The sequence below is a fragment of the Anopheles maculipalpis genome, chromosome 2RL (assembly GCF_943734695.1).
Source record: "Anopheles maculipalpis chromosome 2RL, idAnoMacuDA_375_x, whole genome shotgun sequence".
In the NCBI taxonomy this organism is placed as follows: domain Eukaryota; kingdom Metazoa; phylum Arthropoda; class Insecta; order Diptera; family Culicidae; genus Anopheles; species Anopheles maculipalpis.
This window is the reverse complement of record NC_064871.1, coordinates 56098783-56110897: the sequence shown is the minus strand read 5'-3', so window position 1 is coordinate 56110897 and position 12115 is coordinate 56098783. Positions and strand designations below refer to the sequence as shown.

Genomic DNA, 12115 nt, shown 5'->3' with positions numbered 1-12115 from the left:
GCAACGATCTTGGATGGGAAGTGTGAGTGAGTTGATAAAAAAAAATCCAATACCCGTAACGTCTATGACTTTACGAACTAAACTGAATAACTTTAGCCATCTTTCGATCAATAAAATTCCCGTAACGCGGCAATGGGAATTCCACGACATCTCGCTGTTGACTTAAAGTCATCGTCATCGTACCGTATGTCTACAGCATCAGTCTTTTTCAGTCTGTGAATGGCAAAGGATCGGTTAAGCAAATATTGTGTTCCTACTGAACGAGTTGTGTTGGTTTATCGTTGTTCGGTTATTAAAAGAGTGTTTGCAAAATTAGAACAAAATCACATCATCTTTTTTTTGGAACGAAGCACACCGACAGGTAATTAAACAAGCTAATCATCGCTGATCCTTGCGCTTGTAGAACGAACGATAAGTGATTGCTTTCCAAAAAATAAGTGCTTACAATTGATCGACAAGCACAGCAATTTCCAATGCCATTTGACGAAAAAAATAAAAACATTGCACATGATGAGTGAACGTGAATGAGAATACTGAGCAAAAGAATCGTTTTATAGGGGAAAAGGTGTAATAAAACGTGGGACGATATTTGTTTTGTAGAAGCTGGTAACTGACCGTGGCGCCACGCTCTTTACAATGCCAAAAGAAAAGAAAACGATACGCTCCAGACAATGGCGAGGAAGGTGCGAATGTTTATCACAATATCAACGTAGATAAAAAAAGTAGACGTTGTCTACGGTCAAAAATAACCTACAGCCACTTATTAATAGACAAAACATCTGATGTTTCTTTTATCTACACTGTTCTGGACCAACCATGGTTAATAGGATCCGAGCTCTAGGGGCACATTTAAATTACACAACATTCAAATGGTCATATATATTTTCCACATATCCTCATCATATTCACAAACCACGGTACTGTAATTCTAAATGGCTGATTCAACTAGTTTCTTTTACGTATTATTTATCCGAATTTCATATTTAAACAAATGCAAATTAACTCAAATTTTAATACTAAAAGTAACGTCCAAATGATTGATAGGCGGTACTGCATATTATGTATGGCTCGCGATTAACAGCTAATTAATAAATTTACTACGGGATGCTTTCAACATTCTACGGACTATTGATGATATCCGCAACCAATTGGGGATTATTGTTATGGGATTACTTGCATTTTATGGCGCCAGTCGATCGCTTGCAGGAGTCTCACTAACAAAAACGCTTTATTTTGAGAACCAATAACACATCATTGTCCCCGCATAACTATCTCACTGTTCGTTACTCAGCTATGCTCAGCACTTATTCACCTTCTTCAGTGCAAAATTTACTTCCATCAAGAATACTAACCTCGTGCGTTGGCTATTTGATTCAATAAGGGTTTTTCCTTTTCTTCTGCCATTACCGTACTTTACACTTTCCGTGCTAAATGGGGCCACTTGCACATGAAAACACTTCGTTCTAGTAAACCCACTTGAAAATGGTACAACCGTCACCTGTCTTTTGAGCAGACGCGCCCGTAGGAACGATTCGTGCCCAGTATGGTACCTGGCGATAAAATGTTTCGACCAGCTACACAACAGCGATACTTATAATCTAAAGCAACTTCGTCTCCTTATCACTGGCGATATCACATAAAATTTGCTTCACGACAGTACGACTGACCACCCGATCGTAGAACAAACACTTCGGGAAGGTTAAAAGTGAAACAGATAGATTATATCCGTGTATTCTAAACAGTAACAATCTGCCAGAAGTGATTGCGCGCGAGACGATAATGCAAGCTAGATTTTGATATGAGTTAGGTGAACGTAAAACTGTTTTATTTTAAACTTTACTAATTGAACTCGATGGGATCTTTTGAGGTTTCTTTTCATAATTTTGTAACAAACTTCACAGTGAAGGCCTTCGATGCTTCAAGCATGCAAAGGTCCCTATACAGTCCCTATGTCGACAGGGGCGGAGGTACTTCATCCTAAAGAGATGTTGGCATACCATTTCTGGTTTTCCTTACTTTAGTTACACACAATCTGAAAACAATCCCGGATAGGATTCGATACCTGGCTTTCGTGTTGACAACTGGTACTACTATCAATTTAACTATTTGGTTACTTTCCCACAATATATAAGACATTGTACTCCTCCTTTTAAGGAAAATACGCTATTTATCAAACTTGCCGGACGAAGTATGAAGAATCGGGATCTCAATTTTGTAATCGTTACGCAATGGCTCGCATTCACATCGATATATTATATCGATCTACTATCATTAATCTATCTATCTCTAATACCCAAGCACAACAAAATAGGTAAAGTCGTTGCAAGAATGGGGCTAAAATGGGGCCCTACTTTTGTCACGATAATTGCCCCGTAGTCAGAAACGGATGGGGCAATTTTGTTTACCACAAATTATGACGTCACAAAATTTTTGACGTCATGAAGATGTGCAAAAAAATTGATTTGTGTATGCTGTTTTTTTCTCTTTCGCACTGCTTGTTCGTTCTTCCATGCTTTTTGCTCTGTTTCTCTTATGGATCAAGGTAGCTGCTTTTGAGCCTGTGTGTAGAGGAGAGATTGAAATATGCAGTACTGTTTTTTCTGGATATCTAGAGGTGAGCAGGAGAAGTGAGAATTGAACTGTAGAGAGAAGAGATTGAAATATGCAGTACTGTTTTTTCTGGATATCTAGAGGTGAGCAGGAGAAGTGAGAATTGAACTGTGATTATTAGTGTATAATGCATATTTACCATATGATTTGCTGCGGCGGTGATGCGATGGTCCTTTTTAGTCGTGATAATCTAGTGTGGATCGGAGTAGGTTTTGTTTTACATGCGCTATATAGGATCGCAAGTTAAAGAAAATGTGTTTTTTGTGTACATTCTTGTATTTGTATTTGGTAAATGCAAAACTAGCAAACTATAATGAATATCATTGTTGAGTTTCAATGATCCATGGTTTTGTTAAGAATCGTCGTGGTGGACCGTGATGTAATGCATCGCCTTTATTCATTATCATCTTTTACTATTTAAGCAAAATGCCGCTGGACAAAGAAACAGATGATATGACGTTTTCATCTGAGTACAACCAATTTGTCAAGGATCGATCGAAAGGTAGCATTCAAATTGCATTTTGTATGGTTTAAACAGCTTTTTATAAATATATTGAAATATTGTGCGTTAGCTACTGACACTGGAAAGGAAAATACTGTTCCAATTGCAAAAGGTATGTTAACGTGGGAAAAATTGTATTAACTACTTTGTTAGTACTAAAGTCCGTCGAAGGATTCCGATTTGTCCACAGAAAAGTTTTAGCGGTTAAAGGAACTTTAACGTTGGCTTTTTTAAAAAGCTTTCAAATTATGTTTATGGAGCTATGCGACGCGTTGGTGGAAAGCGCGCAGTAACGAATTCCATCAACTATTGACATTTTATCGATAATTTGATTGAACGTATCGTCAGTGTTGATTTCATTCTCATCTCACAGGAAGAACAGCAATCGATGTAGTCAGCCAATTCGACATATTCTTCTTCGGTCTGGTTCATATTTGGTACTGGACTTTGTTCTGGGGTTGGCGATGAGCGCTGCATTTGATGGTTTAAATTGCTCGTGGCTATATTTTGGGTATGTTGTAAATAATAATATAACATTAACACTACGATGTAATCGAACTTTATATTCGTTAAACTTGTGTAATAAAGTCAACTAACATGGTTGGCTTGGTCCTGCATCCTGATTATCCTTTTCAGTAGGTTCCAGTGCCATATACTTTGCAGCTTGGCGATAAAACATGCCAGATTTGCGCAGACGTTTTAAGTCAGCCATTACAAAAACGGTAACAACACTTTCAAATAACACTATTTTACAAAGATCTCTCAGCTGGACCAACACCCAAGAAATAAACACCTATTATAACTGAACTGAACAACTAAATACTTTGTGAGATAATGATTTTTCCTGTATTTAAAAAATATTTGTTTCTTTTAATATCAAAGAGTTACAAACTTCATGGCACCAGAATATTTTTTTCGCTTTCACCTCCTCCGCCGTCTGGCGTGATTTCAGACGGTTACGCGTTTAAAGGTACGAGGCGTGTATGTATGCGTTTGTGTGTGAGGTATAGCAGTGCAAGCAAGGGAAAACACCCGGCGTATACACACATGTATCGATACCTTTCAGAACAAAAATTTACTCCGTCTATACTGTCCGTGAGTGCGAGAGGAATGACATACGAGTTTGAGCGAAATGTAAAACCAATGCATCGATATGATCTAGACACAACATCGATATCGTTGGCAAACAAACATTGCTCGGCCTATCTCGTCTGTAAGTGCGAATGAAACAGTTATACGAGTGTGAACGAAACACAGAATCGTACGGTTACGGCAAATCCAAAACCTCATGACGTCACAGAATACTCGTACATAAGTGTAAACAAGTGAGCTAGACGATTTAGAGCAAGACACACGCTGTTTTGCCCCGTTCGTTTTGGTTGGGTATCTACTATATTATATCGAGCTAACACTACCATTCAAACAAAACGCTTCACTCAAAGCTGACGAAAAAATAATCGTCATGAAAAATGCACATCAAACGCGAAACCATGAAATGTTTCTTGCATCGCACCCCACGACCACTGTGCATAGGTCAAATGTACGAATGCTCGAATTTCCGTTCCTGCAGTATGCGTGTCAGCTGATTTTGACAGCTAAGAAAAACGGCATCAAACAAATTGTTTGTTTTGGTTTGTGAAATGATTGCATTCGTTTTATCTCGGAAATCACAACTGTATACTGTTCCGAGACATATTAGTAGATTACAATGTGAATAAAAATAGTGTTGATCCGGCACACGGTGAGAACTCCATGAAGTGCACCTGTAGCATCCTTTGCACATAATTAGTGTACGTTACGTTGTTCTGCAAGTAATGCACAAAGCTGACCGTATGGTACTCGTTTGGCAGCAGTTGTATGCATAATTCTTGCTCGCTGAAATGACCTATTTCGTGATGATTACATTGCTTTTGCTACTAGGGCAGTGCTTATCGTTGGAGCGAAGATAACGTCATCAAACTGGAAACTTTTTACAACCCCATCTACAATCAACGCTGTCTCATCATTGTCGACATATTCATAGTTATTAACAGAGTATCTTTATGATGCATTTAGGTGTAAAATTGCTTACCGGTTTCGGCACACTTCTTCCCTTCAATCCGAATGGCAAACAATTGACGCTACGATGGTTTACGACCAGCAGCGGCGTCCGCGATTATGAACGAAACTCGACGTACCCTCGGTTCGCTTGGTGTCCCACAACAAAGAGCAGACACTTACTTCATTTCAGATTTGCAGAGCAATGAACTCAGTGGTGATGGACACGGCACAGGACGATGCAGCAGTAGACTCTAGAAGTCGAGGTACGTGTGATTTTTCTAACACTAGAAAAAAAATCTAATTCTCCTTTCAAACACCATTTTCAGAGAGTTTGGATCATCGAGAAGATTTTCCCAACCTTCGACATCTCGTTGGCCGTCATTTTGATAACCTTTGGACCAGGGAAACCGTCTTCCGTCGATTGCCGGTACTCCAATGGGCGCCAACGTACAGGCTTAACAGTCTCATCTCGGATGCTATCGCCGGAATTACCGTTGGACTTACCTCCATACCTCAAAGTATCGCCTATGCGACCGTGGCAAATCTGGAACCACAGTATGGACTGTACTCCAACTTTATGGGATCGTTTGTGTATGCGTTCCTAGGATCGGTCAAAGAGATCACAGTTGCCCCGACGGCGGTTATGGCTTTGATGGTACAACAGCCAGTGCTAGATCTGGGGCCAGCCGGTGCCGTTTTGTTGTCGTTCTTATCAGGCTGTATCATGCTGCTGCTGGGATGTTTCAACTTTGGCTTTGTGGTACAATTCATATCAATGCCGGTGATCACAGGGTTTATTACTGCAGCTGCTATAACCATCATCAGCAGTCAGTTAAAATCACTGATGGGCATAACTTCCTCGGGAAAATCTTCCGGCTTTGTGGATACTTGGATCAACCTGTACGAAAACGTAGGCGAAACTCGGCTCTGGGACTCTGTATTAGGGTTTGGCTCACTTTTTCTTCTGATTCTGTTAACGGTAAGCTACTAACAATCCACATACAATGCAACAATGCAATGTACTGGCTGGCCACTTAAACCTCGATATCGATCAATTCTTTCTTCTAGCTCATCAAAGGACGCGGCCACGGCAAATGGAAAATATTCACAAAATATCTTTGTCTGCTAAGAAATGCTATGGTTGTGCTGAGTGGTGGAATGATAGCTTACATTTGCAGTACGCAAGAAGTTTTCCCATTCAAGCTGACCGGTAAAGTAGCTTCTGGATTACCCTCGTTGAAACTGCCTCCATTTGAAACGGACCACGAAGGAAAGCATTACGACTTCATTGATATGATACGCACGCTCGGTTCGTCCGTAATTTCCGTTCCACTGATATCGATTCTGGAAATCGTTTCCATCGGCAAAGCTTTCTCACGTGGACGGTTAGTGGATGCAACGCAAGAAATGCTTTCGCTTGGGTGCTGTAATGTGGCCAGTTCGTTTGTTTCCTCTATACCGACCACGGCTTCGTTTGCCAGATCAGCGATCAACAGCAGCAGTGGAGTGGTGACACCTTTTGGTGGAGTGTTTACAGGCGTGTTGGTGTTACTGGCGCTCGGCCTGTTAACGGACTATTTTTACTTCATTCCTAAAACAACACTTGCCGCGGTCATCATTGCCGCCATGATATTTATCATTGAGTATAGAGCCGTTGCGGAAATGTGGCGTATAAAACGGATCGACATTGTACCATTTCTAGCGACCGTAATATCATGCCTATTTTTGGGATTGGAAATTGGTATTGTTGTCGGGATAGCTGTCAATCTATGCTTTCCTCTGTATTTAGCATCACGTCCTCGAATCACTCATCGTGTAATGAATGTAAGTGGTACGGTAAATGGCCCTTTTCATAATATGGCGTCCACATCATAATATGTCCTTTATCTTTGCACAGATCAACGAAACAACGGTACTGATTGTTCGACCTGACAGTGACCTAGCATTCTCGTCGGCTGAATACTTTCGTGAGAAGATACTTAAATTGGTGCATCGCACCTTACCGCAGATAGTACTCATCGATGGCGAATGGGTAAAATTTGTAGATAGTACAGTGGTACGAAATTTATCAAGCACCGTCAGCGACATAAGGCAGCAAGAACGGCACGTGCTGCTTTGGCGATGGGATAAGAACGTTCGAAGCGCTCTGTATCGATTTAAAAAACATAAATTCATGCCTCTGTTCAAGAACGAAGAAACTGCAGAAATGGTCATCGAGAATTGGAAGCCAGGATATTCGAACGAATCGTACGTGAATATCGTTTAGCGCTTCATTGTGTGGTGAGGTGTAAAGTAAAAACAGTAAAAAACAGCTGATATCATTATGAAATAAAATTAGCCCGTGCAAATTTGCTACTGATTTCGTCTATGGTACGCCATACAATCGACAGCTCGTAAAACGACGTGTTTGCAGTCATTTTCATTCGTGCTTTTGCAGTTTGAACATGTTTCCGCATGCACAAGAAAAGTTTGTGTCATGCGAAGGTAACACGCATAAAACGGTCGACACAAATCTTTCATTTTTGGCTGTCAAAAAACGAGAACCGAGAACTCTAGAGATACCTTGACCGAAAGCGATACCTATCTCACTGTGTTTTGCTTGGCTCTTGGAGAGAACTCGATGACATGTAAACAAATTATCAATACTTCAAATGCAATTTGTAAATAGATGATAGCATCCGTACCAGGGCTCTCTACACAGAACGGATTGCAAAAACGACAAATATTGCACGGCCTGTGAGATCTGGCCGGTTAGAGCCAACGGTTTCTAATCCCGGCGATATTGGCCAAGCGGCGCGAGTATTCGCAAGTGCAATATGGAACCGACAGCACAAACAAAAGGCAGTTCCGAATCCGAACTACGGGAAGACGTGTAAGGAAGTTCACACAAATGGTGCTGTTTTGACCACTCTCGTTCACACTACAAACCTCATTCGTTTTTGTGATACGTTGAAAGCAACAAAGTTGTTAACGTTTGTCTATGTTTGTTACCCTCTTTTTCACGAATTCACACAGACCCAACGATAATCCCGAGACGTACTGTCGATTATGTTTCTCCGAAACCAATGTGCATCCTCTCTTCCCACAGCACGGAGGCCTGATACGTGAGATGACGGAAAAGATAAGAAAGTGCGCCGGCATTCATATCAGTGTGCGGGACGACTATCCGGCAGGATTGTGTTTTGCGTGCCTATCGATACTAGAGGAAATTCACCAATTTCAGCAACGAAGTAAACACTGTGACGAAATCATCCGTACGAAGCGTGGTCTTCTGGAGCAAATCACCGTGAAGGTGGAAATGACCGAGGAAGACGGTGTGCACTTTGTCCCTCCTGGTGGGGGTAGCTGTGCAGGCCTGACAGCTGGTGAAGACTATACAAACGACGATTGTCTTACCGAGAGCAGTATTATTGCAGAAGCTATTACTAGTTTGAATGGAATCGGCGAACTGATGGGAGCATTTCATAGCAGTACCGATTCATCGTCCACACCGTTGTTGTTAAAAACGGAGGTAGAGGCTAGTCCTGGTAGTAAGGATCACCGGTGTATGGTTTGTAGCAAGCTTTTTCCGGATCGTGATGCTTGGATGATCCATTTGGCAGAGCATGCCGATGAACGACCTTACCAGTGCATGGAGTGTTTGGCTCAGTTTCGCGAAAAAAGATCCCTTGCCAGACACATGAAAGCCGTGCACGAAGAAGTGCGCGATCGCCAGTGTCCATATTGTCCTAAGTCATTCAAATACAGTCATCATCTGCGATACCACATACGAACGCACACGGGAGAGAAACCGTACGTGTGCGAAATATGCAACGATTGCTTTTCGCAGCACATACAATGGAAGCGGCATATGACAAAGCATCAGCTGGTGCGCAAACCACCTCCACCTCCACCACCAGTTGCCATCACACCGCGTAGCACACCTGCCGAAGAACCAAAAACAATCAAATGTGAATTTTGTCCCCGAGTATTCACTCGCCTGCAAGACTACCGGAGGCACCAACCGAGCCATAATGCACACAATCTTAATTTAAGCTCCTTGCAGCACCATGCGCAACTACATCACATACAGCAACATCAGCAGCAATCTAGTTTACAACAAAACAATATAATACTACAGCACCCGCAACAAGACAACCACCACCTCGCACATCTAGGCTCGCAATTATCTCACAGAGATTAGTACCGTGGTGTAAATGCATCTATCTGTTCCAGTAGAATGTCTCTCGAACGACCAAATGGCTGCTAAAACAACGCGATATTTCCGCGTTTCGGAGATACATAGTAACATTCATTTACCATTGAACATAATCCATGCAAGTACCACTATTAGAATAAAAGTAACCACCAAGCAAGTGTAATGTATCTAAGTTTGTTCTTATTTTTCTTGGCCTCTTTTGTGTGGATAGTGGTCTTTGGACTAAAAATTTATATAAAAACTTTAATTTCGTACATTTTCAGTTGATGGAATCCAGTGGTAATTGGTTCAGATATTTCCATCGTGCAACAGCATCCTGTAGCTGCACATCCGCTCGCAGCATTCCGATGAAAAGTTCCTTTCGCATGCGCAGTAGCGCTAGGGCTACATTGGCCTGAAAGCGCCATAACATGAGCCGTATCTGTCGCGTATTCAGATCCTCCTCGATATTGACAAAGTTCTTAACTACCGTCGTGTCGGCAAAATGAACATTCTGTCCATCAATCACCACGAGATCGATGTTATCGCGCTGCACAATCCGTTTCATTATCCAATCACGTAAGCATTCGGCAGAGGAAAAGGCAAGCGATTGATCAATCTTGACCAACAGTATCCGCAGCCCAACCAGCTGAATCTCTTCTCCCGATAGCCCGGGACAGGACATCAGATACAGCAATAGGCAACAGTTTATGCCGATGCCTACCAGTATACCGTAGTCTAGCTCGTAGAACAAACAGGCCAAAGCCGTTGCCAAAAAAGGAATCATGTCCAGCTTTTTGGTACGCCAAATGTTGCCGATTTCTTCGTAATCCACCATAAACAGCATTGCCGCAATGACCACCGATGCGAGTGTTGTCTTGGGAATGTAGTATATCGCATTGGTGAGCAAGGCCAGGGACAGTGTCAACATCACAGCCGTTACCGCACAGCTCATCGTTGTTCGAACGCCACTGCTGTGATTCAGCGCCGACCGGGTAAACGAACCAGCTACGGGCAATGGGGAACAAAACGAGACGAGCAGATTGGCAATTCCTAGCGCAATCATTTCCTGGGTGGCGTCTATAATTTTTCCCTTCGAAAATGCTTTGCCAACCGACACAATTTCCAGTGTGGTAACTAGCGGGATTGTAATGATCGAAGTTCGCATTACATGTAACATATCGACAAAACTGTACACGGTACCGTTTTCATTCGTGTACGAAAACGGAGGCACTTGAAAGCTGGGCAATCCGGCCGGAACGTGGCCGGTCAAGTTAAAGATGGGATTGTCCATATCCGTCGTCAGGCAGTATGCCAGTGCGGCTCCTATCACTACAATCAGTGCGTTTCGTAACAAAGCAAAATATTTGAAAAAAGTTCGCCATCTCCCTTCGCCCAAGTCTTTTGTTAGCTGCAAAATAAAATAAAAACCAAGGTGGAATCGAGTTTACTCATGTCATTCTGCCATTCCGTACTACTCACCCGCAAAGAACAGAGAACAAAGATCGAACAACAACCAAGCAGACAATCGGCCATTCGAACTTCATCCAGATGGGTGAATACGTTTGTCCAGGAGGTAACAAAGTCGCTACGCTTTCCTTGCGTTTTAATGCCCAACAGGGAGCGTATTTGAGCGCTTCCGATGGTCAAACAAGCAGCGGATGTGAAGCCCATCACAACAGGTATAGAAATAAATCTTACGAGCACTCCCAGATTTAAGACACCGAAAGAGATAGTTACCACAGCGGCCAGGAACGTGAGCAGGGCCGTACCATATTCCAGTTCCTTCACAACGTCTTGCACCATTATGGCGGTGAGCGATGTTGGAGCAATCGTAACATCCTTCACACTGCCGAACACAGCGTACGCCAGGCAACCCAACACGTTCGAGTACAGCCCGTACTCTGGGCCTAGGTTGGAAAGGATGCCGTATGCGATGCTTTGTGGGATAGCAGTTAAGGCGACGGTGATACCTGCTATTACATCGTACATCACGTACGAGCACTGATACTTGGGTAACCAGGACAGTACCGGAAGACATTTTTTTACCATCGAATAGCTCCACAATACTCTTGCCCGCCGGCGCAACCAAAACAAAACTTCCCTCGGCGGTGATTCTCGATAGTCGTTGTTGATAAAACGCTCTGTTTGTGGAGACGATTCAATACAAGCATTAGCTTCGCTTTAGAAACACAGCACAAAGCTCTATCTACCATATTTACCGTCATTTTGATTCTCCACCAGTCGGGATATTCGCGGCATTTCTGCTTGCACTGGGTTGCCTGCATCTTTTGACATCTTCTGGGTGAACTTCAATGCGGTGTAGCAAAAAAAAAACGAAATCGTTTCCTTGACAACGAACGAACAGCCAGTCCGATTATCAGACGAATTTGTCGCTACAGGTTGTCATTTGAGCTACAAAGTAGTCATTGCTTTCAGCTGGGTGGGATTGAAGCGACTGTCTGACTGCATCACGCTTTCGCATCAATAAAAACAGCAAACAAGGCGGAAAACGCTGACCAGTGATAAGCTCTATTCAATTAGCTACGTTGCGTATGTGCGGCGTGCTTCCTTGGGATAGTCAGATACTGTGTCGTGAACGAAGCGAAGCAAATATGCCACAAAATAACATTATCAGTTTAAATGACTGTCGGACCACTGGGGATCGATAAGCAACCTGCACGAGATGCCCGCAACCAGCATCAGCCGACTGTGATATTTGAATGTGGACAATAAAACGCCAAAAACCGGTTTAAGCTGCACTTAGCCATTAGATTTTATTTACT

At 42.5% G+C, this 12115-nt stretch overlaps 4 protein-coding genes across 4 annotated transcripts in view; 2 read left to right on the top strand and 2 right to left on the bottom strand.

Moving 5' to 3' along the window:
• The window catches only part of LOC126559276 (zinc finger protein 593 homolog), a 338322-nt gene that overhangs the window by 35002 nt on the left and 291205 nt on the right, over positions 1-12115 (bottom strand). The window lies entirely within an intron of this gene.
• Positions 5332-7423, top strand: LOC126557448 (sodium-independent sulfate anion transporter-like). The gene is made up of 4 exons (XM_050213230.1): positions 5332-5415; positions 5479-6131; positions 6221-6976; positions 7050-7423. The coding sequence occupies exons 1-4, from the start codon at positions 5355-5357 to the stop codon at positions 7416-7418; spliced, it is 1839 nt and encodes a 612-aa protein (XP_050069187.1). The 5' UTR covers positions 5332-5354; the 3' UTR covers positions 7419-7423.
• On the top strand, positions 7897-9335 carry LOC126558187 (zinc finger protein 28-like). The gene is made up of 2 exons (XM_050214152.1): positions 7897-8024; positions 8168-9335. The coding sequence occupies exons 1-2, from the start codon at positions 7969-7971 to the stop codon at positions 9333-9335; spliced, it is 1224 nt and encodes a 407-aa protein (XP_050070109.1). The 5' UTR covers positions 7897-7968.
• On the bottom strand, positions 9610-11643 carry LOC126557425 (sodium-independent sulfate anion transporter-like). The gene is made up of 3 exons (XM_050213199.1): positions 11552-11643; positions 10812-11473; positions 9610-10740 (listed from the first exon to the last, which is right to left on the bottom strand). The coding sequence occupies exons 1-3, from the start codon at positions 11625-11627 to the stop codon at positions 9610-9612; spliced, it is 1869 nt and encodes a 622-aa protein (XP_050069156.1). The 5' UTR covers positions 11628-11643.